This window comes from Peromyscus eremicus, chromosome 8a, assembly GCF_949786415.1.
Source record: "Peromyscus eremicus chromosome 8a, PerEre_H2_v1, whole genome shotgun sequence".
NCBI classification, from domain to species: domain Eukaryota; kingdom Metazoa; phylum Chordata; class Mammalia; order Rodentia; family Cricetidae; genus Peromyscus; species Peromyscus eremicus.
Genome location: NC_081423.1, coordinates 83,326,819 through 83,354,746, shown reverse-complemented (window position 1 = coordinate 83,354,746; position 27,928 = coordinate 83,326,819). Strand labels below are relative to the sequence as shown.

General features: G+C 49.3%; 1 protein-coding gene across 2 annotated transcripts; it reads left to right on the top strand.

The window, feature by feature from the left end:
- The first annotated feature begins 2,274 nt into the window (after nucleotides 1-2,274).
- Nucleotides 2,275-13,473, top strand: Cavin1 (caveolae associated protein 1). Of its 2 annotated transcripts, none has more exons than XM_059271806.1 (2): nucleotides 2,275-2,913; nucleotides 8,285-8,509. In XM_059271806.1, exons 1-2 carry the CDS (start codon nucleotides 2,437-2,439, stop codon nucleotides 8,492-8,494), a joined length of 687 nt encoding a protein of 228 aa, XP_059127789.1. In that variant the 5' UTR covers nucleotides 2,275-2,436; the 3' UTR covers nucleotides 8,495-8,509. The 2 variants fall into 2 exon arrangements, with proteins under 2 accessions (XP_059127789.1, XP_059127788.1); XM_059271805.1 differs by lacking the exon at nucleotides 8,285-8,509 and adding an exon at nucleotides 12,591-13,473 and having other exon boundaries at nucleotides 2,277-2,913.
- Nucleotides 13,474-27,928: the final 14,455 nt, after the last annotated feature.

Here is a 27,928-nt window from a genome sequence, read left to right as displayed (position 1 = left end):
ACCTTGCCTGTTAATAACATAGTTAGGGGCTGCTGCCGAGATGGTGTGGTAGGTAAAAGTGCTTACCAGCAAGCCCGATGGTCTGAGTCTGATCCCAGACATTCTTGGTAGAAAGAGAGAACTGACTTCCAAAAGTAGTCCTGTGACCTCTGCAGATGCATGGCTGCGCGCGCGCGCGCACACACACACACACACACACACACACACACACACATCTCTAATATTATGTAACTAATTCTTTTAATTAATTAATTAATTAATTAATTTATTTATTTATTTTTTGGTTTTTCGAGACAGGGTTTCTCTGTGTAGCTTTTTGCCTTTCCTGGAACTCACTTGGTAGCCCAGGCTGGCCTAGAACTCACAGAGATCCGCCTGGCTCTGTCTCCCAAGTGCTGGGATTAAAGGCGTACACCACCACTGCCCGGCATAATTCTTTTAAATTTTTAAAGATTTATTCATTTATTGAATGTGTATGAGTGTTCTCCTTGCATGTATGTATGTGTACCATGTGCTTGCCTAGTGCTGGCAGAGGTCAGAAGAGGGCATCAGACCCTTTGGAACTGGAGTTACAGATGGTCGTGAGCCACCATGTGGATGATGAGAAACAAACCTGGTCTTCCGCAAGAGCAACCATGCTCTTAACCGAAGAGCCAACTCTTCAGTGTGCCCGAATTCTTAAAGTGTAGGTATAGGTCCAGTAAGGCTTTCTTCTGTCGCTCTTTTTTTCTCAAAGTTTTACCAGTTCCTTTTTTATTTTGTTTTGTTTTTCAGAGACAGGGTTTCTCTGTGGAGCCCTAGCTCTCCTGGAACTTGCTTTGTAGACCAGGTTGGCCTCGAACTCACAGAGATCTGCCTGCCTCTGCCTCCTGAGTGCTGGAATTAAAGGTGAATGCCTCCTCTATCCAGCTGAGGGTCACTCTTTAACCTCAAGTGAGAAAGCCACTCGTTTCTGAGGAAGCAGATTGGAGTGTTGGGGGTGTGTGCTTTATTCTGTGGTCCCTAAAGTTCTGTATCCTATAGGCAATCTCCTGGTCCACAGGTTCTCTGACTAGACTGATGACACTTGAGTCCCCACAAAGCAGTGTTTCACTCTTCTTAGTGAGAGTGGATACCAGAGTACAAATGACCTTTTGCCGAGCCCATCCAGCCAGGGAACCCCAAGCCTGATTTCCTAAGCAGGGAAAAGGTTTTCAGTATCTCTGTGGGAAAGGGAATTGGGGTGGCTCCAGGGACTGATGCGAGCCAGATGTGGGAGTAGGGCAGCCTGTGTCTCTAGACCTTGTGCGAAGGAATCTTCTGCGCCTGCTCAGAACAGCCAGCTCCTTGGTGTCCACTGGGAAGAAAACGGTTCCCCATTAGGGAGTCTCGCCATAGTTGCCCCGCTTGGAAAGATTCTGAGTACCGGTGGAGTCCAGAGACCTGGGGCTAAGAGCGAGCGCCACAGTAACCTGGAATGAACCCTGGAGAACCACCTGTCTTCTCTTGGCCTTCCTTTCTCTGCTAGATAAGGGGATGGGGTTCCATGATCTCCCCAAATGCTCACCTAATCTCTGGGAACCCGAGAAAAGAACAAGTCCGATGCCACACTCTCTGAGGTCGGAGTCAGCTAGATTTCCGCTGGAGGGTACACCGGGAGAGATGATTTTAGAGAGATGACTACAAGCCTTTATGTCTTATTTCTCACCTTAATCCTGCCCTGTCCTGACGATTCTAAGAGAAACCTAGAGGCCCCTTGTAACGTCATCCCTTCTGTAACTTTAACTTCATTCCTCTCCGGCCTCTCTCACTAACAGCGCCACAAGCTTTGGGGACGGTGGTAGCACAGTGTATAGTCCCTTTGAAAAAGATTGGATAGGGTAAGGATCCTACAGGGGCACTGGGCATAGACAAAAATATTTTCTTATACCTAATTCACGCTCCATCTGGATCTCAGCTTGATCTTAAAAGGCTGGAGTGGGTTTGTGGATGAAAAAAAAAAAAAAACTAAAGTGAGAAAAAGAAGCACACACTCGGAGGACCTGACTCCTTCCCCCAGCTCACATTCCTCCGCCCCAGTCCCGCTGCCGCAGCTCCACTGCCAAGGGGGCCCTAGACTCCCGCTCCAACTATTCCAACCATCCTGAACAGGGTGGGGCGTTTGGCTCTCCGACCCCCTCCGTGCCCCTCCCGGGCTGGTCTCCCCTTCTGCCCCGGTTCCTCCCTTTCTGGGGTGGGGCCAGCCAATGGCCGTCGAGACTCCGAGTTTGGCCTGGGAGCCGGGCAGCTCGCGGATTCCCCGCCCCACAGTCCTGGCCAGCGTCCCGGTGCGCACGGACGTGGCTCGAGTTTCCTCCGCTCTGGGCTCCTGCTCGCTCTCCCCTCTCTCGCTCCTCCTTCTCTCCCAGTCTCCCGCTCCAACTCCACCCGGCCGGCCCCGCACGGCTCCGGGAAGCCATGGAGGATGTCACGCTCCATATCGTCGAACGGCCGTATTCCGGATTTCCCGATGCCTCCTCCGAGGGCCCGGAGGCTATCCCAGGGGAGGCACCGGCCACGGAGGAGCCGTCGGGGACTGGCTCTGACGAGCTGATCAAGTCGGACCAGGTAAACGGTGTACTAGTGCTGAGCCTTCTGGATAAAATCATCGGCGCCGTTGACCAGATCCAGCTGACCCAAGCCCAGCTGGAGGAGCGACAGGCGGAGATGGAGGGTGCCGTGCAGAGCATCCAGGGCGAGCTGAGCAAGCTGGGCAAGGCTCACGCCACCACGAGCAACACGGTGAGCAAGCTGCTGGAGAAGGTGCGCAAGGTCAGCGTCAACGTGAAGACGGTGCGCGGCAGCCTGGAGCGCCAGGCCGGCCAGATAAAGAAGCTGGAGGTCAACGAGGCGGAGCTGCTGCGCCGCCGCAACTTTAAAGTCATGATCTACCAGGTGAGCCCGCGGGGCGGACTGCGCCCAGAGTTGGGGGTACCCCGCCCGCGGCCCCAGCCTGAGACCTGGGTGGGGACACCGGCCTGAGGTTCGTCTCTCTGCCAAACTGGCCCTGTGGGAGCGGTCAGGAGCTCCTCCCTCCTTCCTGCAAACCCAGCTGGAGTGGGGTTCGGGGAGTGGCAGACTCTTGGGGCGCATAGAAGGACTCACCCCGCGCCTCCCCGGGGCCCAGGCTCCTCCCTGTGGTCTGTAACTCCTAGCCGGAAAGTTAGCGGGGTTGTACTTGGGAATGCTGAATGCTCTCAGCTTGTCTCTGTTAAACGTCTTCCCACTTGGAGGAAGTTTTGTGGGGGGAATACCCGAGGTCCCTGGTGGTCTTTTAGGGACCCTCTATAAGTGGACACTGACTGTGGGGCCCGGGGCCTGGGGCCTGCGGTGCTGTGGGCCCGATATAGCGGGTGATTCAGGGCTCAGGCACGCACCGGCGGGGGCGCCATGCAAGGGACACAACCGTCAGCCCCCCTCATCCTACCCCGCGCCCCCGCACCAGCCTCGGCTGCCCACGCGCGTCCCCTTGCAACGATCTGCCCCTGGCCTCCAGGCACTTTCAGGTCCTTGGGGACACCCTGTCTCACGGTGCTCAGGCGCGGTTAGCTTCTACTGAGAGGGGGTGGAGCGGGTAGGGGTGGGCGTTAGAAGAGCAAGTGGGGCTGGTGGGGGTGGCAGCTAGGGCGCCGTGAATCATGCACCCCCCCCCCCATAACTGCGGGGGCGGTGTCCGGAACGGTGAAGGTGCTAGCGGGTGGAGGCTGACACACTCAGGCTCCACCCTTTGCTTTCTTTGCACCTTTCTGCGTTTCTCCTGCCTGGATACAAATGTATCCTAACCCCTTTTAGCAGCTGGGAGTCTCAATGTTGGTTTGCACCCGCACGCCCCATCCCTGACCCCTCTAAGAGTAAGTCTGAGCAGAGCGAGGAATTAGTGCTCTTTCACTGGAGGGAATGTGCTGAGCCCTGCCTCCTCCTGGTTGGGCCCGGTGGATGCTCCCACTCCTAGACTGAGGGCTGTAGGGCTTAGTTTATGCTCCTGATGGGAATGGAAAGAAAAGGAAGACTAAATTTCCCACATGCCCCACAGAATCCGTATCAGGGGGCTGTGGTCACTGCTCTGACCCGTGCTTGATTATGATGCTTCAGAGTAACCACGTGGTGTGAGATGAGGTGCGTAGTTTGGTTTCTTTAAGGGGAATGGAGAGTGATGCAGATGACGACAGAGTCTGGGGGAGAACTGAGCCTATTATTATATGCTCGGGGCTTTGGTGATGGGACAGAGGCGGGAACAGGACCGCTCCCAGCTCCTGCCTCTACGTACTGCTGAAGGACTCTTTCGAGGGGCCTGAACAAAGTTTTGCCTTGCTGATGCATACCCGTGGCCCCATCATTCCAGAGGCCAAGCAGCCTGGGACATAGAACACAGCTCTGTCTAAAGACAAGAAAACTTTGCTTCTCCCATTTATAGCTCCCGCTTGGTAGGAGAAAGTGTTTACTTAGAGCTGTTTTCATGCAATCTAACTGTTTAGAGGCAAGAGGTTTGGGACTGTGAGGCCCTGTGAGTTGTTTTTGGGACCTGTGTGGCCCTTGCAGGTGTCATCTAGGGGAAGAGAACAGAGTCTGAGACAGTAAGCAGCTTTCTCCTTCAGAACCTGTCACAAAGTGACTTTCTCATTTTAAATGTCCCAGGTTGTGCAGCTTGGGGACACTCTCAGCCTGGAGGTAAACCTTCCTGTGCTGAAGAGGGGGATTCTGAGAGAAAGGACCGGTATTGCTGAGGTCGGTGTCCTCTCTGCTCTGTACCTTCCATCTCCAACATTTGGCAATCATCATTATCTGAATAGTGGGGTGGAGGTGGGGCGCTCACTAGATGGCTTTGACTACATGTGAACCAGGCGAGTGGGTGAGGAGGGCAGAGAGTTGAGGCAGATTGGCTTGGGGCTTTGGTTGCCCACACCCAAATGATGGCTAACAACAATCTAATTACAGCTCCAGGGAGTCTGACACCCTCTTCTGCCTCTGCAGGGACACTGCACACATGTGACACACACACACACACAGACACACACACACACACACACACAGACACACACACAGGCAAAACACCCACCACCACCACCACCCCCACACACAAAATCTGAAAAGAAAGTGTTGCTTAAGTTGAGCCACCAACCAACTCGCAGGGGAAAGAGCTAACTAACCAAGCACTAATGTGGTCCCTAACCCTGGGACAAGCTCAGAGGTAAGGACTAACTCCTAGTACACGGGGTAGAGCTCCTTGCAGAACTTCCTTGAGCTGCCCCACAGATGTGCCAGGTGGGGGTGAAGGGCTGGGGGTTGGAGGGAAGCAGCTTGCTCTCACCTCGGGTCTGCAGAGGTCCGCAGTCTGAGAAAAGAATGGGGTAAAAATAGCCATGTGTCTTGGGAAGACGGGGGGGGGGGGGGGTGGGGGGGGTTGGGGGGGTGGGGGGTGGGGGCAGCAGCGTTTATGGGAAACTCAGGATAAGGAGATGGCCAGGCAGAGAGAGCCAGAGAGCGAGGGGGGGGGGTCAGACTGGAAAGGGGCTCCCAGTATGTGAGTTTTTTAGAGGGAAAGAGGAAATGAGGTTCTGTCTTCCCCGTATAGGTGTGGGAGGTCATGATGTGGCAAAGGAGTCACTGTAGAAGAAGGTACCCACGGGTCTAGAAATCCCAGTAGTGGGATCAGGGTGGGGGCCCCTTGTGCTGCTATAAACAAAAGCTGGCAGTTTGGCGTCTCATTCTGTGCTATAGAACGACACTCAGCTAGGGAACAGCTAGTGAAGGGGAGAAGTGAATTTTATTAGTGGTGGTAGACCGAGGGCTTCTGGGAAGTCTGGGTTACATGGTGCGGGTGGAAGCAGTTGCTCTGAAATACCATGCGATTCAGGAGAGTTGAAATCCACACAGCCACGTGTACAAGTGATGGTTCGGATCCTTTCAGAGCTGTATTAGAATCCAGAAGGAGAAATAAAGTGGAAAAAATGCTGGGCAAGTGATTTACCATTACCCAATATCCCCAAACTGTGGAACAGTTTGGATGAGGCGAAGTTGATACCCATTAGATCTGCTTCAAGGGCTTGGGGATAGGACTCAGAGGTATTGGAGAGATTAAGTTACTCACAGCATTAAAGGGGAGGGCAGTATGGTTGGAATGAGGGTGTGCTGGCTTCTTCTTCTCAAATCTTCACCCAGCCTTTAATACCTTCCTTCCTGTACTCCAGTGAATCACAGATACCTTTCTCTGGAAGAACCCTAAACCTTTATCTAAAAATACTCGAAGCTTGTTGCTCTGGTCCCTTTCCCCCGCTAAGACTCCCTGCTGGAGAGTGTGTCTACAGGGTCACTCTTTCTAACAGATGACTTTGGGCTGTTTTTCTTGGTCATGGAATCCAAAGCAGACAGGGTAATTTTAGGGGGCATTCCCAGGACTGAAGGCAATCTTACCATCTACACACCTACCCCCTTTTTAAAAGTCAAAACTGACTGTTGTAAAAGCCAAAGTTAAAAAGGTAAGACAAGGGCATAAAGCAGGCAGCCGGGGCAAGAGGGGACAGAAGGTTATGCTAAGCGACAACCTCAGAGATGGGGGGTGGGGGGCGCTTGTGCAATGTTTGGAATCCCGTCAATGTGAATATTTCATCATTCCGTCCTTACAGCCCTCTGAGCTAGAAGATAACCAGCTTCCTCCTCTCCGTGGTGTGTCTGAGGAAGCTGGGGCCCAGACTGGGGAAATTACTTGCCTGTTGTCACTTAAGCGACGAGGGGTGGAAATGGGTCAGATGAATGTGGTGGTGCACGGTTGGACCCCAAGCTCTCTGGAGGAGATGGAAACAGGATTGTGAGTTAGAGGTGCTACTTAGGGAGACCCTCTCAAAACAACCACCAACACCCCCTACATGCAAACAACAGGGACTGGGAATCTAGCTTCGTTGGTAGAGGGCTTGCTTAGCATGCATAAAGCCCTGGGTTCCATCTCTAGTACCACATAAACTGGCTGGGTGGTACCTGCCTGTAATTTCAGTACTCAGGCAGTAGAGGCTGGAGGATTAAGAGTTCAAGGCCACTCTCAGCTACCTAGCCTGGTTGAGGCCAACCTGAGCTACATGAGACACTGACCCAACAAGAAGGAAATTGGGCAAGAACCCCGGAATGTTGCTCCTCACCTGGATGCTCTGTGATACGCATGTATACATGTGTCTGTGTGCAGACACATGTACTATGTTGGCCACAAGTGGCCAGCAGTGGGATATTAATGGCCGTTAGCTGCTCAAGCTCCTGAGTGCTGAAGCAAAAGCAAAGAATGGTTGCCCAGCCCCTTGGCAGTGGGAGGGGAAGGTGCCCAGTGTAAGGATTAAACTCCAGGCTAGCCGTGGGTATTCCTCACTTAGGCTCCCTTTCTAGGGGAAAGCCATTTTCCACCTCCCACCTCCCTGCCGCTTCTGCTCCTTCCTGTACTCGGCAGGTTGGGACCTGTTGCTGCTTTGGGGTTTTATGAATCCATGCCTTCCTGAACATCACTATTGTCCAAGTCTGTTGTTCCCTCTAATTGTCCCTCTCCCGAGTTCTCACCCAAAACAAGAGTATGAGCTCAGCTCTTGAGAGGGTCAGAAGCCACCACTGGGCACCCCACGGGCCCACCTGTCCTGAAGACAGCTTGTTTTTACATTCTGATTTCTCCCCGTGTCTGGTATTCTAAGCCCTGGATAGATAGGGAGGCAGGAAGTAGAAACATTGTCAAGCAGCCACAGTGTCCCTCTTCTCTGCATGTCCCTTTTCTTATCCGGGGCGGCACCCATGCATACCCACCCTGCCTCAGGGAAGAACAAGAAAGAAAGGCGTGTGTGTGTCTCTTCATTGGAGCCTCCCTGTTAGAATTTACCAGTTGGTCTCGAAACATTCCATCTCCGTTCCTTGGCAGCCTCGTTCCCCGCTTCTCTCCAGCCTCTAAGAAACCATAGTCATCTCATGCATGACAGTGGCATCCCAAGGGTAGAAGCTGGAGGCCCAAGGAGCGGTCCGAGGAACATTCTAGAGGACAGGAGGGAGGTGGAAGGGGTTCAGTTGAAGCTGTTTATTAATTCATGGGCTTGGGTTCATCCCACCCCTTCTAGCCCCAGGGCCCTCCCAAAGAAGCCTTTCAAATGTGGTTTCGGCCCACTCTGATCCATTCCGGAGCCTCTCCCTCTTCAACCGGACCCAGCTCTGCATGCTACAGAGGCCTCTTTCTGTCACCACCCCCCCCCCCCAAACTCTGCACACCCATCCCAAGTGCCATTTAAACCCCTTTTCCTCATCTTAGCCCAAGAAGAAGCCGAAAGCACCCTTTGGCCTGGCCACACCCAAGATGGTGCCTCTTGACCTTCTGCCTGAGACTGAGTCCTTTCACCTGAAGCCTGAAACAGTGCCTGAGCGCCCAGCCTTTGAGCAGATGCCCAGCCCACTGCCCAATTACCCAGAGCCTGGGACCCGACCCACCCCAGAAGAGCCAACAGCTGGTGGGAGTATGTAGGATCTCCTGGGACCCTAGGGTCAGTGGGCACAGGGTGTCCCTCCTGGCTACCATCAGCTCATTACTTGTTGGAAGTCAGTGCCTTGATGGCCCGTCCTTTCAAGCTGTTGTCTATTATGGGCTGGCAATGGGTGTTAGAAAAATGCTTGCATTGTGCAGCGCTCAGGCAAATGTGATGTGTGCAGTGGGGGTGGGAGGATGGTGGTGGTGCTTTGTTCTCCCAGTGCTGGGGATGGACCCCAGAACCTCATGCATGCTAAGCAAATGCTCCACCACAGAAATGTATCTCTTGATGTCTTTTTAAATTGTAGCTGCACCCGAAGCCTGCCTTGCATGAAGCTGCATGAAACTGGGCGTGTCTTCTTATTTTTTCTTCCACCCCCTCCCTCCCTACCCCTCAGGGACAGGCCAATTTGGCTCAAAGCCTCTTTGGAGGGGGGGCCTTCATGAGGCCCAGGCCTGGAGCTGTTCCGTGCCCTCTTCACCCACTCCCTGTAGCTGAGGAAAACATTTATACTTACTTTTTTTTTTTTTCATTTTCTTTTAGAAAATGTTTTGCAAAAGGATCTCTTATGTTTGCCAGATCCTGCCTTGGGTGGGGCACCCGAAAGCTGCCAGCTCAGAGAGGCCCAAAGGGAGAATATTTTAGCTGACTCCAGTGCACAAGGCTTCTTTCTCCATGATCATCCCCCTAAGGAACACTTGTAGGGTTTTTCCCATCTACCTCCCTCATGAAAATTGAATACTATAGACACGATATATGATTGCTTATGTATGGAGGTTTTTTCGGAACACTGCAAACCATCCTAATATCCAAGGCCCTACCGCCTCCTGAGAGTCAATTTTCATCCTCTTAGGAAGAATGTCGTCCCTGCCAAGAAAGGGTGCTGTAGCAGAAGAAAGTCCCTTCCTGCCTTTGCTGTCTCATCCCCTTGTCTTGGTAACCCAAAGCAGAGGTCTTGGGATTTTAGGGCTCCCTCTTCATTTCTCCTTCATAATGCATCTTCTGCCCAACAATGCAGCCTTTTCTAATATGGTCTTTAAGCAGGTCTTGGGTCTTGGAATCTCCACTTTTTTTTCTCAGCACCAGCTGTAGACAGAACTGGTTAGCACTCAATCAAGAGAGGCTCCTACCCACGGCTGGGTAGTGCCTGTCCCTTCTCTCTAACAAATATGAAATGCCGAGGGCATAGTGGATGCTCAGTTAGATTATAATCGTAAAATGATCTCTCTCAGCCAGCAGGTCTTACTTTTCTGCAGCAGGGTTGGGAAGTGAAGTGTAAGAGGTAGGAACCTCCCTGGGGGCCTCTCTACATCCATCCTGGACTGGTGCCTTCCCGGCTTGGGGAGCTGTGTGTGTTTGGCAGGGGCTGGGGAAGCTGTGCATGCTTTTGTTCGGGCCTGGTCATTAAAAGTAACTCTGGAATCCAAGCCTGTTGGGAGTGGTGGTTTTGTTTAATAAAAACGGGAAAACGGAACAAGCAGAACCCTCCCTTCTTGCTCTCCACGAGGCCCCTCCATGGCCCTAATCACTCTGCCAGGGCAATATGAGTGAGACAAAGGTACCTGGCCCGGGTGCCCAGAGTAAGGGGAGGTGCTTTTGAATTGTGTTGGTGGCTGTTGTAGCAACAGGCAGACTGGGTGGGCCCAAGGCAGCACTCCAAGGCTGTGAGTCATGAGGGAAGCCTGACTTGGGAAATGGGGGTGGAAAAGAGAAATCCATTAGTGGAGGGGGAAAGGCTAATGGTGATGTTCAGAACCAGCCTACAGGACATTGTACGGGGACTCAGGCCAAGTTGTTTTTCCTACCCCACCCCCAACCTCCCACCCAGAAGATGATGTCTCCCATAAAAGCCATCACTCTAGGGGAAGCCCACCATGAAGGGGGTTACGTTTCCCGGGCACCTTTCCCGGAAAAGTCCCGGCATACCCTTCTCCTCCCGGGGATTCCTCCCCAACACTGCAGCATGGAAAAGCCTATCATTTTCTGAGCTCAGCTGGCAAAGACCTTTGTCTAGAAAGCTAAAGGTCAGAGAGACCAGCTAGCTCCATCTTCTGGTATGGGATTGGACGGGGGAGAGTCAACCCACAGAGATCCACCTGCCTCTGCCTCTGGAGTACTACCACTGCCTAGCCTTTTTTTTTTTTTTTTTTTTTTTTTTTTTTGATACTGGTGTTGCAGGTGAATCTGGGTTGAGATGCATGGAAGAGGTGGCAGAGTTTAATCCTAGGGAGTCCTAAGATGTCATGTAAACCCTAATGATGTCAGTCTCTAGGTGCAGGCAGGATGACTGCAAGAGACTCAAAGTCAGAAAGAATGCTAGGAGAGGCTGGAACCTTCCTACACTCACTCAGTACAAGAAAATCATTCCTTCAATGCCTCAGTGAATAAGAGGCAGAGGGATGGCACATGCCCTAGGATTCCAGTGACAATACCAAGCCCCACTTATGACAGGTAGAGACTACAAATCCCAGCATGCCTTGTGCTCAGGCTACCTTGCCTGCTGGGAAGTGTAGTAATGTAATAGATAGCTTGAGGTGACTTGGTGCCCAACAGAGCTGGTGCCCAGTTGGGAGACGAGGTGGAGACAGCATTCCCTCTTTGTTCCTGCTAATGTTATTGACAAGGAGGGAAGGAAGTTGGGAGGAGGTGTTCCTAGTTTCTAATGTAAACCAGGAAACCCTGGGGGATGTGAATGGGAGGGGATAGGAAAGGGATTGGGCGTGGGGAAGGGATTTCTGTAGCAGGTGGTATAAAGATTTCATGTAGCCTACGAATAGGGGTGTGTGTGTGTGTGTGTGTGTGTGTGTGTGTGTGTGTGTGTTCTTTTTTTTTTTTTGTGTGTGTGTGTGTATCTTTCTATGTGAAGAACCAATTTATGTTGTCTCATTTTTCTCAGGAGATGGGATTATTGCATAATTCTGGAAAATGACCTTGAGAAAACATTTTAGAAAAAAAAAAGCGCCCTCCTCCCTCACTCCTTGGACTTAAATACCTAAAAACACTCTGAGCCTCTAAGGAGCTCCCATTTATGATCTGGGCCAGACCCTTTTCTATTCTGTGCTCACCCACATCTACGCTTTGGTGGTGGTGGTGGTGTGCTGGGGTATCCTAAAACGAAGAAGTGTCTATCCCAAGCCAGGTTATTGAAAAATCTCCACAGAACCAAAAATAAGCCTGGTGCTAGGGTCTCCGAGAGGAAGAAGAGAGCTAAGAGCTAGCTAGCTTTAAGATCCGGCATTATAGGCAGTCCCAATCACCTTCCCCACTCCTGGCTCATTAAGCTCTGGCCTGGAAACAAAGCAAGACCATAAAAGCCGTCATCCCCTCTATTCCAGGGCAGGGAACACAGAACCAGAAGAAATGTCCAGACCAGGGAGAAAACAGTTCCTTGGCGTTCAGCCAGTGTCTTCCCTTTCCTCCATTAACTTCTATGTGGGAGTAGGGGATGCTCGCTGGTGGAGCCAAATAGCGTGAGAAAGTCAAGGGCTGCAGGCAGAGCTCCCCTCCTCCAAGACTGGTTCAAATGCTAAGAACGCACTTCCTTTACTTTAGCTTAAAGCTACCCTGCTTGGGGACCACCTGGGCTCGGCTTTGAGCGCACCCCTGGAGCTTTCCAACTTCTGAACTCTCCCAAACCGACTTTGTCTCCTTTAGGGCAGAGAGTAAATCAGGGCACCAGAGGGCGCTCTGCTACTTACAAAGTTAAGCTGTACTTCCCAAAGTCACAATGGCTTACAGCAATCATAGGGGTAGCGGTAGCCCCAAGGGTGCAAGGGTTCGAGGGTCCCTGGGAATATTTAGCTCAAGTGGAACCATAATGCCGACCAGTGTCTGACCCGAACCTCTGCTCTCTCCTCCTCTGTCTGTATATCGACCATTCAACGCACAGGTTGTGACCAGTCCTGTACAGGGCACTGGGGTGTTCAAGAGTGAACAAGTTAGGTGGACTTCACCCTCACAACATTGGTTCTCGTGCCCTCTCCAGAATCGCCACTACCCCACTCGGTCCCCCCCCCCCCGGGGGGGCATCCCTCAGCCCTCGCTCTGCCCGCTCCCATGGCATCCCTCATCTCGGCTCTGTTCTCCTCTTAGGATGAAGTCAAGCTGCCCGCCAAACTGAGCGTCAGCAAGTCGCTGAAAGAGTCGGAGGCGCTGCCGGAGAAGGAGGGTGACGAGCTGGGCGAGGGCGAGCGGCCCGAGGAGGACGCGGCGATCGAGCTGTCCTCCGACGAGGCGGTGGAAGTGGAGGAGGTCATCGAGGAGTCCCGCGCCGAGCGCATCAAGCGCAGTGGCCTGCGGCGCGTGGACGACTTCAAGAAGGCCTTCTCCAAGGAGAAGATGGAGAAGACCAAGGTGCGCACGCGCGAGAACCTGGAGAAGACGCGCCTGAAGACCAAGGAGAACCTGGAGAAGACGCGGCACACGCTGGAGAAGCGCATGAACAAGCTGGGCACGCGCCTGGTCCCCGTGGAGCGACGCGAGAAGCTGAAGACGTCGCGCGACAAGCTGCGCAAGTCCTTCACGCCCGACCACGTGGTGTACGCGCGCTCCAAGACCGCCGTCTACAAGGTGCCGCCCTTCACCTTTCACGTCAAGAAGATCCGCGAGGGCGAGGTGGAGGTGCTGAAGGCCACCGAGATGGTGGAGGTGGGCCCTGATGACGACGAGGCTGGCGCGGAGCGCGGCGAGGCCACCGACCTGCTGCGCGGGAGCAGCCCCGACGTGCACACGCTGCTGGAGATCACCGAAGAGTCAGACGCCGTCCTGGTGGACAAGAGCGACAGCGACTGAGCAGGACTCTCGGGGGCTCTGCCCTGGAGGCCGGCGCCTGACCCTGCCGCTCCCTGACCCCCACCCCTGCCCAGCTCCTTTCTCTTTTCAAACTTTCTATTTCGCATTCTCCTCAGCCCCAGTCTGGTTGAGCTTTTTCTAAGCTGAAAACACATCCCTTGGAAGAGCACCCCATTCAGAGCACGAGCCTTAGGCGGAAGGGAGGTGGTCTCCCACAATGGACAGCCTCAATTTGGACACAGTCTGGGTAGGAAGTAGGAAGAATGGCCCATGTCCAGGCTGTCCTGGTCTAGGACGCTTTTTCTTAGCTCTCTTAGTTGGGTCCTGCCGGGGTATCTGCCTCCCACTCGGCCTCTCCACCACAATTTCATACTCAGCGGCACCATTCCCGCTTCCTGAGCTGTTTTACCTTATCCGTACCCCAGGAGACGCTAAAGCCAAAATATGTGCAAGAGGAAAGAGTGAATCTTAAAGACAACCCTTGTAGGGACAGCCTTTTAGTGCCAGCTTGCTATCTCAGCTATCTGGGAGGCTGAGGCGGGAGAATTGAAAATTCAGGGCCTGTCTGGGCTATAGAGTGAGTTCAAAGCCAGCCCAAGTAATTCAATGAGACCCTGTTTCAAAATAAGAAGAGATGGCTGGGGTGTATCAGTGAGAGAGCCCATGCTTAGAAGGTGGTGGGAGCAATTCAGAATACCATGAAGAAAGAAAATGTGTAGGGAGACCTTTGCTCCCATGGGAGGTATCCCACTGGAAGACCTGAGGGCCTTTGGGGGAACCTAAGGCAATAGGGTGGGGTGGAGGCAGAGTGTGCCTTGACCCTGGATAAAGGTCCTACCAAAGTAAGCAGGAGGAGGCAAGCAGAGCCCAGGAAAGGATGGGATGTGTGTGTGTGTGTGTGGGGGCACATGTACGAGTCTACAAAATCTGCACACAGGAGCACATGAGTATGGCTTTGGGAAGAAAGGAGAAAATAGGAGAAAGTTGAAATGGAATAAGAAAGAAATGCCCTCATTAGCAACACAAAGAAACTGAAGCAAGAACCCCACTTTCATAGGGTCTTAGGACGTAGGATGGTTTCAGGAATAGGAGGGCAGTGAATTCTAGAAAGTGTGTTCCAAAGAGAGGTAAGCCAGCGTCTGGGAACTGCCTTCTGGGAAGCCTAGTTTTCCAAGCCCAGAAAAATTAGGATTCCAGCAGGGGGCAGCAGCAAGCTGTGGAGAAGTGGCAGTTCCGGTGGGAAGTAAGAGGAGAGCAAGCGAGCAAGGTGCTAAGGGCGGGGGCCCCCCCAGCCCAGAGCAGAGATTCCCAGGGGAACTGAGGAAGCAGGGCTTGCTGACTTGCCCACCCCAGTTCCCTTCCAGCAGCTTCTAGTGTGGGTCTTTCCCTAGTAAAGCTGCAGAACTTGCCAAGACCTCCGTAAGTTCCTTGCCTTTGGGGGCACCTTACCTGAGAGTTTGGCGGGCGGGGGGTTGCTGCTTCTTGTTGGAGGCTTCATTTCTATAGTCATTGACCAGGTTTTCTCCTACCTTTCCCTACCCATTAAAGGCTAGTCAGGAGCAAAGACAGCACCTCCCACAAAGGATGGCTAGAGGCGGCGTCCTTCTCCCCTCCTACCTAGCTTCCCTGCTCTGCTTTTTAGAATTGCAGCTAATTGATATTTGGGGTGTGTGTGTTGGGGGGGGGGCCTGGAAACCACAAACCTTTTATACAATACGAAGCTTTGCGGGTTTTTTTTTTTTTAAATTTTTAATTTTCCTTTTTTTCTTGGTTCTCTTCCCTCCTCCGAATGATTGAAGACACACAGCTGAGGAGGGCGGGAAATGTAGGATGAGGTCCCTTGGTGCTGGTGGGCGGAAGGGGCCTAAGTCGTGGGCAGATACAGTTTCCTGTGGGCTCTAGGGGAGCTCCTCATGTTGCTGTGTTCTGGTGAGCAGCCGGACCAATAAACCTGCTTTTCTAAAAGGATTTGTGTGGGGTGATATTGTCCAAAGCAGTTACTGAGGCTGTTGAAGGACTACAGGAAACCAGGAGTGAAAAGGGGGACAGAAGAGCGGAAAGTACTGAGGGAAGAAGGAAGGAAGGGAGGGAGGGAGGGGAGGGCAGGAGGGAGGGAGTACTTCTGGTATATATTTGCCTGGCTTCCTAGAGTGGGCTGGAGTGGCCCAGGTAAATAACACTAGCCAGTGTATTGAGCTGTTCACTTAGCATTTGGGCATGCAATTATTTAAAGGGGCAGCACCCCTTTGAGGTAGATTCTATCACTGCTATTCCCCCTTTCAGAGTAGAAGAAACAATGACCCGTTTAAGGTCACACAGCAGGCAGGCAGCAAAACTATCTGGCTCCACCAGCTGTTTAAGCATTCCAGTCTGTGATCTGGGTCCTGTCTGGATCTACTTCCCAGTGGCCAGGGCCTTTATCCTCCAGATATTCCCCAACCCCAATCATAGGCCAGGAGGATGATGGGGAAGGAGAGCCTGCTTCAGAGGGCTGCATGTCAGAAAGAACAGGGGTGCACCTATGTACCAGCTGTACCCACCCAGCATTTTACATTCTCCAGCAACCCCATGCTAGCACCTCTTTTGACTGCCTCTACTTGGAGCGAGCATACCCTACCCACAGGTTATGAATTTCCTGAAACAATGGCTTTTGTCATCTTGGGTTCTGCCTGTCTCAGAATCTCAGGAAAGATGTCCCTTATAAAAGAAATGCCATTTCTGGGCAATACCCCATCCTCATGCTACTGGCTCCAACAGGCTCCGAGTCCTCGTGTGCATACAATCCTCTGTGCCTGCCTCCAGCAGCAGATTCCATGGGCCTAGAGTTCTAAGTCTTACATAAAGGGTTGGCTTTCGTAGTGAAAGTCCAGAGCCTCCAGGCCATTAATGTTCCTGTCTGCCAGGAGAGACAAACCAAAGCTCTCACTTTCTCTGGAAAGAACACGAGCAGCTGGGAAGCAGGGAATGATGCCAGGAGCCCAGGTACGATTGGCTGTCCCCTGAGACACCCAGCCTTCTCAATTTGCTCACCCACCCACTTTTCATTTGTCTCCCATTAGCCACTCTCTTTACGCTAGTCACTCGATGGTACCGCTCTTGCCCACTTCCGTTCTGGCCATTCCCTTTGTGAAGAGTACTGCCGATTCTCTGACTAGTCACCCCATGACACCCCATGGCATTCCTCCTTTACCCCCCAGTGTCCCAAAGCACTTCCAGAACCAGAAAGACTCCTTTTCACCACAGTAAGATGGGGATGGCTGGTTATAGGCATTAGATTAAACATCCTACTGCCTACTAGTAGGAATTGATGGTACTCTGAGGTCCATACTTGGTATCTTCCACCAACCGGTTATGAAGTTGCTGTCCTCACAGGCATTAATTCCAATGGTTATACTGAGACAGTGGAGAGGGAAATTGTCATCGTGGACCTAGGAAGTCCCTTTGAAGTCTCAAATCGAGTTGCTAGGTCTCCCTATGACACCTTCCAAGTCCTTTTCTTTTTTTAATGCTTGTGCATGCTCATGTAGGTTGGAGGGTAACCTCTGGTATTGTCCTCAGAAAGCCTACCCATCTTGAGACAGGGTCTCTCATTGGTCTGGAGCTCACCAACAAGCTAGGCTAGAACCCACTACCTCCCCAGTTCAAATGGATGTCACTATGTCAGGCATTTTTACGTGAGTACTGAGAACTCAGAGCCTTGTGCTTAAAAAGCAAGCAGTTACTGTTACTTTTCCAGCCCCCTTTTTATTTTTATTTACTTTTTCTTTGTTTGTTTTTGAGACAGTCTTATTGTATGTGTGTATGTACCAGCAAGTTACTTCTCACACACACACACACACACACACACACACACACACACACGAGAAGACTAGTGGGTTAAACACCTAGCCAAAGCTGATAATACTCCCTAAAAGTCTGGCCCCTGACTCCATTTTTGCTGCTTCTCAGCATATTGAGGAGTCTGCTGGCCAGAGATGAACCACTTTCAGGCCTGTGGGTCTCTGCTTGGGATATTCACCATCTCTGGGATGGCATCTCCATTCCTTCCTCCCTCCTCTTTCTTTCTCTCCCTCCCTCCTTCCCCTTTTCTCTCTCTCTCTCTCTCTCTTTTTTTTTTTTTTTAAGATTTATTTATTTATTATGTATACATGCCAGGAGAGGGCGCCAGATCTCATTACAGATGGTTGTGAGCCACCATGTGGTTGCTGGGAATTGAACTCATGACCTCTGGAAGAACAGCCAGTGCTCTTAACCGCTGAGCCATCTCTCCAGCCCCCCCCCCCTGCCCCTTTCTCTCTTTCTTCCAGACAGTTTCTCTGTATAGCCTTGGCTGTCCTGGAACTAGCTCTGTAGACCATGGTGACCTCTAACTCAGATCTGCCTGTCTCTGCCTCCTGAGTGCTGGGATTAAAGGCATGCGCCATAACCCACTGCTTACTTACTTCCCTCATTTTTTTTTGGTAGCACTGGGAGTGGAACCCAGAACCTCACATATGCTAGGCGAGTGCTCTGCCACTGAACTACACTCTGACACTCCCTCATCTTTCCTTTTATATCAACCTCCTTTTTTTTTTTTTTTGGTTTTTCGAGACAGGGTTTCTCTGTGTAGCTTTGCGCCTTTCCTGGAACTCACTTGGTAGCCCAGGCTGGCCTCGAACTCACAGAGATCCGCCTGGCTCTGCCTCCCGAGTGCTGGGATTAAAGGTGTGCGCCACCACCGCCTGGCTCAACCTCCTTTTAAAAGAGTTTTTTTTTTTTTTTTTTAATATTGTGTATGTGTGTAAACTTTTAAGAGCTTATATGCACAGCCGAGCAGTGGTGGCCCACACACTTTTAATCCCAGCACTGGGGAGTCAGAGGCAGGTGGATCTCTGAGTTCAAGGCCAGCCTGGGCTACGGAGCGAGTTCTAGAACAGCCAAGGCTACACAGAGAAATCCTATCTTGGAGGGGGAAAAAAGAGTTTATATGCAGTATCTGCATGCAAGAGCCCCCAGAGGCTAGAAGAGGATGTCAGATTCCCTGGAACTGGAGTTATAGATGGTTGTGAGCTGCTGTGTAGGTGCTGGAAATTGAACCCAGGTTATCTGCAAGAGCAGCAAGCATGCTTAACCACTGAACCATTTCTCCAGCCTCTTCTTAAACCAACTTCCGACCTCTTCCCCAGCTCCATCTTAGTCATGGTAATCAACTCAGACATCCCTTAGAACTTCATGTTAGTAAACACTGAGTGGGTAGATGAACTGAAAACTTCTTTGTCTTGCAAGTGTTGTAAACTCTCACAACTGGAAACAGACAAAACACTCAAGTTGAAAATATACCCAAAGGGATTTCCGTAATAGAAAACTCCCAAACTGCAGACTGGCAATAGTTAGGAGAGCGTTCTGCTGTTGCAGAGGACTTGGGTGTGGTTCCTAGCATCTATGTGGGGTGTCTCACGTCTACCTCTGACTTTAGCTGCAGTGGGGCCTCTAGACTCCTAGGACACTTGCGCTTGTATACATGTGCCCATACCCAAACACACACACATTACATAATAAAAACCAATAACTTGTTGCTGTTCCAGGGAACCTGGGTTCAATTCCCAGCACTTGTATGGCAGCTCATAGACATTTGTGACCCCAGTTTCAGGGAATATAATGCCCTTTTCTGGCCTCTGAGGGCACCAGGGATGCACATGATACACATACATACATACCTGCAGGCAAAACACCCATATGCATAAAAATTAAAATGAAATAAACTAAAATGAATAAGTAAATAAATCTCTAGGGTAAAAAACTTCCCTCAAATAAGTCCAGATGTGACTGATAATACACCAGGTTCTGATAAAAAAAACAACCAGAAATATAGCTTTCTTGTATCCTTTCCTGTGTTACAATGCATTATATGTAAATAAAACACATGCTTCCCATGTGGTGGTGTAGGTGACCAGCAGCAGCAGCTGGTCTAGCTGCTGGCTTAGCAACTGAGCATCCCCAGGGAGGGGGGTCTGCTTTCCGGATCCTTTTAGCTAGAGTGTTAGACAGGATGTTTGCTGGCCCCTTTGGGTTTTCCGTGCTTCTGAAGAAATAGTGAGCTTGTCATGACTTCTAGATCCCCTTCCTCCCAACCTGAAACATGGACCGAAGCCTGAAGGACCTAGGTGTAGTGGCACATGGCTGTAATCTCAGCACTCTGCAGACTGAGGCAGGAGGATCTCAAATTAGATCCTTGCCTGGGCAACATAAGAAGTTCAAGGCCAGCCTAAACAACTTAATGAGAACCTCTCTTTTCTTTTTCTTTTTCTTTCTTTCGAGGAAGCGTTTCTCTGTGTAGCCCTGGCTGTCCTGGAACTTGCTTTGTAGACCAGGCTGGCCTTGAACTCAGAGATTCTGCCTCAGCCTCCCAAGTGCTGGGATCAAAGGCATGTGCCACCCAGCTGAGAACCATTCTTAAAGAAAAAATAAAATAAAATACTGGGTTGTAAAGCTCAGAGGTATGTATTGTATTGAATGAGTAAGGAAGGCCCTGCATTCAATGCCAGTTCAGTATGATAAAACCAGCCCCCCCCCCCGCCCCCCCCACACACACGGGGGAGGGAGGATCATCTGTAATCCCAGCACTTGGAAGGGAGATCAAGCGTTCAAGTTCGTTCTTGACTACATGAAATTCGAAGCCAACCCAAGCTCCATGAAACCTTATCTCAAGCCAGCATTCTGGAGGCAGAGGCAGATGGATCTCTGTGAGTTCAAGGCCAGTCTGGTCTACATAGAGAGTTACAGCATAGTCAAGATAACATAGAGAGACTCTGTCTTTAAAGAACTAAACAAAAAACAACAACAAAAACAACAATGATGACAACAACAACACACACACACACACACACACACACACACAAAGGGACAAGGGAATGTAAGACTGACAGAAAGAGGAAGAGGAGGAGAAAAATAAAGAGAGAGAAAAAGGGTGAAGGAGAGTTGTCTAAAAAAGAAAAAAGAGAAACTGAGTCAATGATATCAACAGAAAGGGAGAAGATACTCGAAGCAAGTGCTCTTTCTAAATAATGTTTGTGGCTCTGTGCTAAGAGCCAGCATCTAAAACAACAACAAACTTCTGTCCCTGGTTTGAAAGGGTTTGCAATTAGTGGTAGAGGCAGATGTTCAAAATAGCTCCAAAAGCCAGTAAGAGCTGCTGAACCACAAAGCCAATGCTCGATGCTGCCTTGGCCCTCGGCGGGAATATGGAAAACCTGAAGGAGGAAGGGTCTTTTGAATTGCTGTTCTAAACACAGGTAGCATTTCAGCATTGCTGGAGTGCAGAAGTAGCATTTTGTCTGATTTTCAGATCAGTCATCACACCTAAAAATGTCTTTAGCACCATTGCATCAGTTTTTTGGTTAAAAGTACAACCATGCATTGCTAAAGTCTGCAGGCAGTTTTCACGTTGTGCAAACATCACATAGGGAACTTACACAAAGCAAGAGGCTCGGGCATCACCAGAAGGTAAGACTCTTAGGGGACCACTGGAGTGCAGGCAATCCATCACTGGCTGAAAGGTTGTTGTGTGGCTCGTGGCTGTAAGAGAAAGGACGTTGGCTGGCTTAAAGGGAAAAGGATAGTTCGTGTTGGAGAGCTGCCAAAATAGCCATTGGTCTCCCAAGAGTCTCTGAGCACAGCCTCGGAAGAGCAGGAGGAGTGAGGCATCTCCAGGGACTCTAACAGACGTGGCTGATGGACAGCCTTCTCTGACGTGCTGACACTAATGGAACTCAGCCTAAGGGGCCTCAGGCTCTTTGTCTCACTTTCAAGTTCCATGCTGCTGGTGGAGAGAATCTGATCAAACCAGTTAACACTGATGTTCACCTTGGACTTCATCATCTATGGCCAGGAGGATAGGATCTGTGTCTGTGTGTGCATGTTCCTGTGTTCAGGTGAGGTGCAGATGTGTGCACCTGTTTGTGTGTATAGGACAAAAGAAAACCTCTGGTGTCATTCCTGAGGGATGCTGGCCACTTTGTTTTGTTTTTTAATTTGTGTGTGTGTGTGTGTGTGTGTGTGTGTGTGTGTGTGTGTGTGTGCATATGGTGTGCAGGCTACCAAGACACAAATGTTGACCACATGAAAACAGTTAATTACATAAAAATAGTGAGATGAGGCAAGGTGGTCCCCCCAGGCAAAACAAACAGTGGGTAAAAGGTAACAAAAAGACAGAAAGTTAGTATAAAAATCATCTTTATTTTTATAGACCAGTCTGGCCTCAAACTCACAGAGGTCTCGATGTCTCTGGCTCCCAAGTTCACCACCAGGCCCAGTGTTTGTTTTTATTTTTTTGAGGTAGAATTTTATGTAGCCAAGACTGTTTTCAAACTCACTATATAGCTGAGGGTGACCAATAAATGCCCCCTGCCTCCACCTCCCCAATGCTGGAATTACAGGCATATGCCACCACAGCAAGCTGAGATCTTGTTTTGTAGAAGGGGAAACAGTATGGTACATTTTACAGAAGTGCTACAAACCCAGGGAAGAAAGTCATTTCTCTGTACTGAATGAAACAGCATAAGAGCGGTCAATAAAAATCTATCCTTGGCCGGGCAGTGGTGGCGCACGCCTTTAATCCCAGCACTCGGGAGGCAGAACCAGGCAGATCTCTGGGAGTTCGAGGCCAGCCTGGGCTACCAAGTGAGTTCTAGAAAAGGCGCAAAGCTGCACAGAGAAACCTTGTCTCGCAAAACCAAGAAAAAAAAAAAAAAGCTGTCCTTGGCTAGGCAGGGGTGGTGCACCCCTTTAATACCAGAACTCAGGAGGCAGGAGGCAGAGGTAGGCAGATCTGGGTAAATTCAAGGCCAGTCTGGTCTATAAAGTGAGTTCCAGGACAGCCAGAGCTGCTACACCAAGAAACCCTGTCTCAAAAACACCAAATAAAATAAATAAATAAATATTTAAAGAGGTTAAAACGTAGAATTAGAGACAGGGGCTGGGAGTATAGCTCAGTGGTGGGGGTTCTAGGTTCATCCCCAGCACAGCACAGTTATTTATTGTTTGTAAATAAACAAAGACAGGACAGCTCTCCTTTAGGAGATGATGGGTCTAAAAAGCGAATAGCCCATGGTATGATCAGAAATGTGAAGGCTATCTGTTGTGGTTTGAATGAAAATGGTACTCACAGGCTCATATATTTGAATGCTAGTTGGTGGAATTTTGAGGGGGGGAAGGATTAGGAGGTGTGGCCTTGTTGGAGAAGGTATGTCACTGGAGGTGGGCTTTGAGGTTTCAAGCCAGGCCTTGTCTCCACTCTCTGCCTCCAACTTTCAGATAAGGATGTAAAGCTCTCAGCTCTGCTCCAGTACCATACCTGCCTGCCTGTTGCCGTACTTCCTACCATGATGATCATGGACTCACCTCCTGAAACTATAATCAAGCCTCCAATTGAATGCTTAATTTTGTAAATTGCCTTGGCCATGGTGTCTCTTCACAGCAATAGAAAACTTGCCTTCCTGCTGGTACAGGACTCTCATTCGCATCACTTTGGGCCACTCTGGTGTATATTTAGTGTCCCTTGCTCAGAAATGCCCTGCTCCTCCTCCCCTCTAGGACTTCGTGTCTGTGTCCCTGTCCTCAGTGGCTCTGTTAAGGGTGGATGTCAAGTCCTGTCTGGATCAATGAACTTCCAGGCTCTGACAGTTTGGAGTGGGCAGTCATAGAACTGGATCCTATTTTCAGGCGAGTCATGATGAGCAAAGGGCAGGACTTTCGTGGGACACTCCACCAACTCCTGTTCCAGGAATTGCCTTTCCCAAGGTATGGCTGCCCAATTTCAGTTTCTTCCCTCTCTCCTTCCTTTAAACTTTCTTAAACCAAAATATAATTACATCATTTTCCACTTTCCTCTCTCTAATGACCCCTCCCATGTACCCTTGCTCTCTCTCAAACTCATGACCTCTTCTTCTTTGTCATATATATGAGAATATTTGACATATACATACATAGATGTACATATTTTCTAAATATATACATACAACCTGCTCAGTCTGTATGTAACATGTTACCTGTAGATTTATGATTCCAGGGCTGACTCCTTGGTATTGGGATGACCAGTTAGGGGGCTCTTCTCTAGGGAAGATAGTTTCTCCCACTCTCAGCATTCCTTAGTTGCTTGTAGTTATTTGTTGGGGCCCTGTGAAATTCCCCCTCCTCCATGTTAGCATGTTAGTGTTATCCTTGTTCAGGTCTTGTTTAGGCAGCCATGTTGTTGAAACTTCACGGTGTAGCTTCCCTGAATTTCTAGGAACCTCAATCTCACAGCAGACATCATTTCTCTGACTCTTACAATCTTTCTGTCCTTGCTTCAGAGATGTTCCCTAAACCTTAGGTGCAGGAGTTGTGTTACAGATGGATCAGTTGGGGCTGGGCACCATATTATCACGTGTTCTCTACATTTTGGTTGGTTGTGGCTTTCTGTAACGGTCTCTGTTGCAATAAGAAGTTTCTTTGTGGAGGGTAAGGACTATACTTATCTGTGGATATAAGGATAAATATTTAGAATGCAGGGTATTTGGTGAAGTTCCAGGAGTGATTTCTTTCTTTCTTGTTGAGTGGGCCTTAAGTCTAATAAGATGGCTGTTGGTTACCGCCAAGATATGAGTGTAGCTAGAGTTTTCCTGCCTGACCCACGGTCAGGACAAATCTGTCACCTGCCAGTCCCACAGCCGCTCAGACCTAACCAAGTAAACACAGAGACTTATATTGCTTACAAACTGTATGGCCGTAGCAGGCTTCTTGCTAACTATTCTTATATCTTAAAGTAATCCATTTCTATAAATCTATACCTTGCCATGTGGCTTGTGGCTTATTGGCATCTTCACATGCTGCTTGTCATGGCAGTGGCTGGCAGTGTCTCTCTGACTCAGCTTTCCACTTCCCAGAATTCTCCTCTCTCCTTGTCCTGCCTATACTTCCTGCCTGGCCACTGGCCAATCAGTGTTTTATTTATATAGAATGATATCCACAGCACTTCCCTTTTTCTTTCTTTCTTTTTTTTTCAAAAAGGAAGGTTTTAACCTTAACATAGTAAAATTACATATAATTTGGGAATTTGGGCGTAGCTTCTCTTACCACTTCCTGCTGGAGGGGGGCGCTGTATCTTATGGGGACACAAAAAAAATTTAGGATTATGGAGTAGTCCATGAGGCTGTATTGTCTGAGCCAGTTGCCTTCAAATCATTCTGGATGTTGGATCATCTGGGCCATGGTGTCATCAGAGACCTTTCAGGGGGTCTTGGCTGGTCAAACCTGATGTATCTTAATCTGGAACAAATCTATAGCCTCTGGCTTTCTGTGGGAACAAAAGCAGAGTCTCCTTTCCAAAGCAACATATCCTTATATCCAAATTTTGAAGTCAAGGTATCTTTAAAATATACATATTGGTTTAACTCAATATCTTTTACGATCAAATGTTTTTCTGCAGTTAAAAATCCCAAAGACAACACAATCCAGATTCTCTGTGTAATATTCATCTTTACGTGGCTTATTTTTTATATTAATTTTACTGTCTCTTTAAAGACTTTATTTTTTAGCCGGGCGGTGGTGGCGCACGCCTTTAATCCCAGCACTCGGGAGGCAGAGCCAGGCGGATCTCTGTGAGTTCGAGGCCAGCCTGGACTACCAAGTGAGTTCCAGTAAAGGCGCAAAGCTACACAGAGAAACCCTGTCTCGAAAAACCAAAAAAAAAAAAAAAAAAGACTTTATTTTTTAAAACTATGTATTTGTTTATATAACTGTATATATCACCTTTTTGTCTCTTTTAAGCCTATGCATATTTTACACACATTGTAAACTATTACATCTGAATCTGTCTTATTGTGAATCTATTGCTTTAAACTGCAGCATTTGTAAGACTGAACCGGCGCTATGGCTGCTGGCTCTGCCCACCTCAGCTTCCCAACATGGCGGTGGTACGTTTTCTGCCAGCTCTGGGGGCTATAGTGGGTCTATGCTTTTATCCAAGTAGTGCATAGCCCAGAAACCTCTTTTTTACCACCGCCATATTGTGAAGCTGAGGTGGGCGGAGCCAGCTCTGGGAGCTATCGTGGGTCTATGCTTTTATCTAAGCAGCGTGTAGCCCAAAAACCTCTTTTTTTTGTTTTGTACTAGCAAAGGCTAAATCCATGACGCAGCTTAATGTGCCACTTGCAGAAGCCTCATTCCCGACAAACTGCAGGTCGAGCGCACATGCCAGGAACCCGCCATAGTAGCTCAAACACGCAGGCTGCCACTAACTTGAGAGAAACAACTAGGAACTGTTTTTAGCTCCATTTTAGAATCTTTTTCCCAGGTTTTAGCTAGAAACTCTTGCCAACACGTTGGGCGCCATTTGTAGCTAGAGTTTTCCTGCCTGGCCCACGGTCAGGACAAATCTGTCACCTGCCAGTCCACAACCAAGTAAACACAGAGACATATTGCTTACAAACTGTATGGCCGTAGCAGGCTTCTTGCTAACTGTTCTTATATCTTAAAGTAATCCATTTCTATAAATCTATACCTTGCCATGTGGCTCGTGGCTTACCGGCATCTTCACATGCTGCTTGTCATGGCGGTGGCTCGCAGTGTCTCTCTGACTCAGCCTTCCACTTCCCAGAATTCTCCTCTTCCTTGTCCCGCCTATACTTCCTGCCTGGCCACTGGCCAATCAGTGTTTTATTTATACAGAATGATATCCACAGCATATGAGTACTACTATTATACCTTTAGGGTTATGGTGCCAGGCTGGTGGTTGTTGTAATTGATGGGTGTCATATCTAGGTAGGGTTATTGGTTGCTTCCCTCCCTTGGAAGCTTTCCTGGCAACTTCTGGTACCATGAAAGATAGTTTCAGGGTGGAGGCTTTCAGATCAGATCCATCTCAGATCTTCTAGGTCTTTGTCTGAAGTTCATGGTATCTTCAGCTAATAGGGACTTACTCTCAACCTCTGGGAGGGAATCAAGGACAACAGTAACAGCCTAGAATATTCTAAGAGTCTTTTGGATTCCCCCAAGCAATGACTCATAAGAGGGTTTCTCATGCTCGGTATTGGGGTTTGTTAGATAGTCTATGTGTCTTGGGGAAGCTCTGTGATTCAAAGCCCTTCTTTAAAAAATAGGCTTTTTGTATGTTTGTTTGAGATAGGATCTCCTACATCCAAGGCTGGCCTTGAACTTGATATATAGACAAGAATGATCTTGAACTCCTGGTCTTTCTGCCTCCAACTCCTAAGTGCTGAGATTATTAACATGTATCACCACACCTGGTTTATGTGGTGGTGGGAATAGAACCTAAGAATGTAGGTGTGCTTGGTAAACACTCTACCAACAGAGAAATGGTGTCTTATGCCAGCAACAGAAACTTAGTGCAAGTTAACAAAGGGAAGAATTAACTATATTCTCTCTTTTCTGATGAGGGTGTCAAAACTTGAGTGAGGTTAAGGAACAGTGTATTGTGTGTCACCAGAGTCTAGATTCAAACCTAGTCCGTCTCTCTCACATTGACATTCAAGTTCATGCAACTGCTTCTACTGACTGCTGTGCTGGTCAAGGAATGGAAGAATGTCTCAGAGAGAAAATGTAGATGACTAACAGTATAGGATTCTACAGCAAAATCAAATTCTGGAGAAAAGACATGAACTGTGATAGCGAGGCTCCCGGTGCCTGCAAGGGTCCTGTCCTATAGCTAAAAGAAGGTAGAAGGCACTTTGAAGAAAGTGTGGTAAGGACATGGGGGAAATGATGGAAGGGAGGCAAGTTGAGGAAATATCAGGGTCCAAGACAGAAGAAAGAAAGTATCTTCAAAGACAGACGGGAGGGAACAAGAGGAAGTCAGGAGAGAGAAGAGGACTGAGACCAAGCAGCTCATCTAGCTATTCACTCTTTCTTGAAGGGGTTAGGGGAGGAGGACAGGGTCTCGGTATGCAGCTCTAGCTGGCCTGGAACTCTGTACATAGAACAGGCTGGTTTCAAACTCTCAGTGATCTGTGCCAGGATTAAAGGCAAGCACCACCGTGTCCATCCATTCATTGAAATATTTATTTTATTAGTTTTTAATTATGTACATGTATATGTCTCTGTGTGAATATGTGCACATGAATGCAGGTACCTTGCAGAGGCCAGAAGAGGGTGTCAGATCTCTTGGAGCTGGAGTTACATCCAGCTATGATAATGACAGACCTAGAAGTTAGGAATCCAACTTGGGTCCTCTGCAAGAGCAGTATGGTGCTCTCTTAGCCACTGAACCATTTCTCTAGCCTCTCACTTTTTTTTGATAGGGTCTTATGTATCCTGGGCTAGCTTTGAACTCACCAAGTAGCCAAGGATGACCTTGAACTGCAGATCCTCCTGACTCTACCCCTTAAACACTAGGAATAACAGATGTGTGCCACCACACCAGTTTTACGTGATGCTGAGGATCAAACCTAGGTCTTCATGCATGTTAAGGCAAGCATTTTACCAACTGAGCTACCTCCCTAGCCTTTACCCACTAGTTATCAAACACAAAACATATGATGTGCATTGTGCTAGGGAGACAAAGGAACAGACATCCACTTTCCTGGAACCACCAGTATGATGAAGACACAGATAAGACACAGATAACACAGATACAAAAGAATTGTGAGGAGTTCACAGGAAGCAGG

What these genes read in the sequence shown, in the direction of transcription:
- Cavin1 (XM_059271805.1), top strand. Translation starts at nt 2,437, where the DNA reads ATGGAGGATGTCACGCTCCATATCGTCGAACGGCCGTATTCCGGATTT. An exon ending in TTAAAGTCATGATCTACCAG is followed by an intron (nt 2,914 to 12,590) that starts GTGAGCCCGCGG and finishes TTCTCCTCTTAG; the next exon opens with GATGAAGTCAAGCTGCCCGC.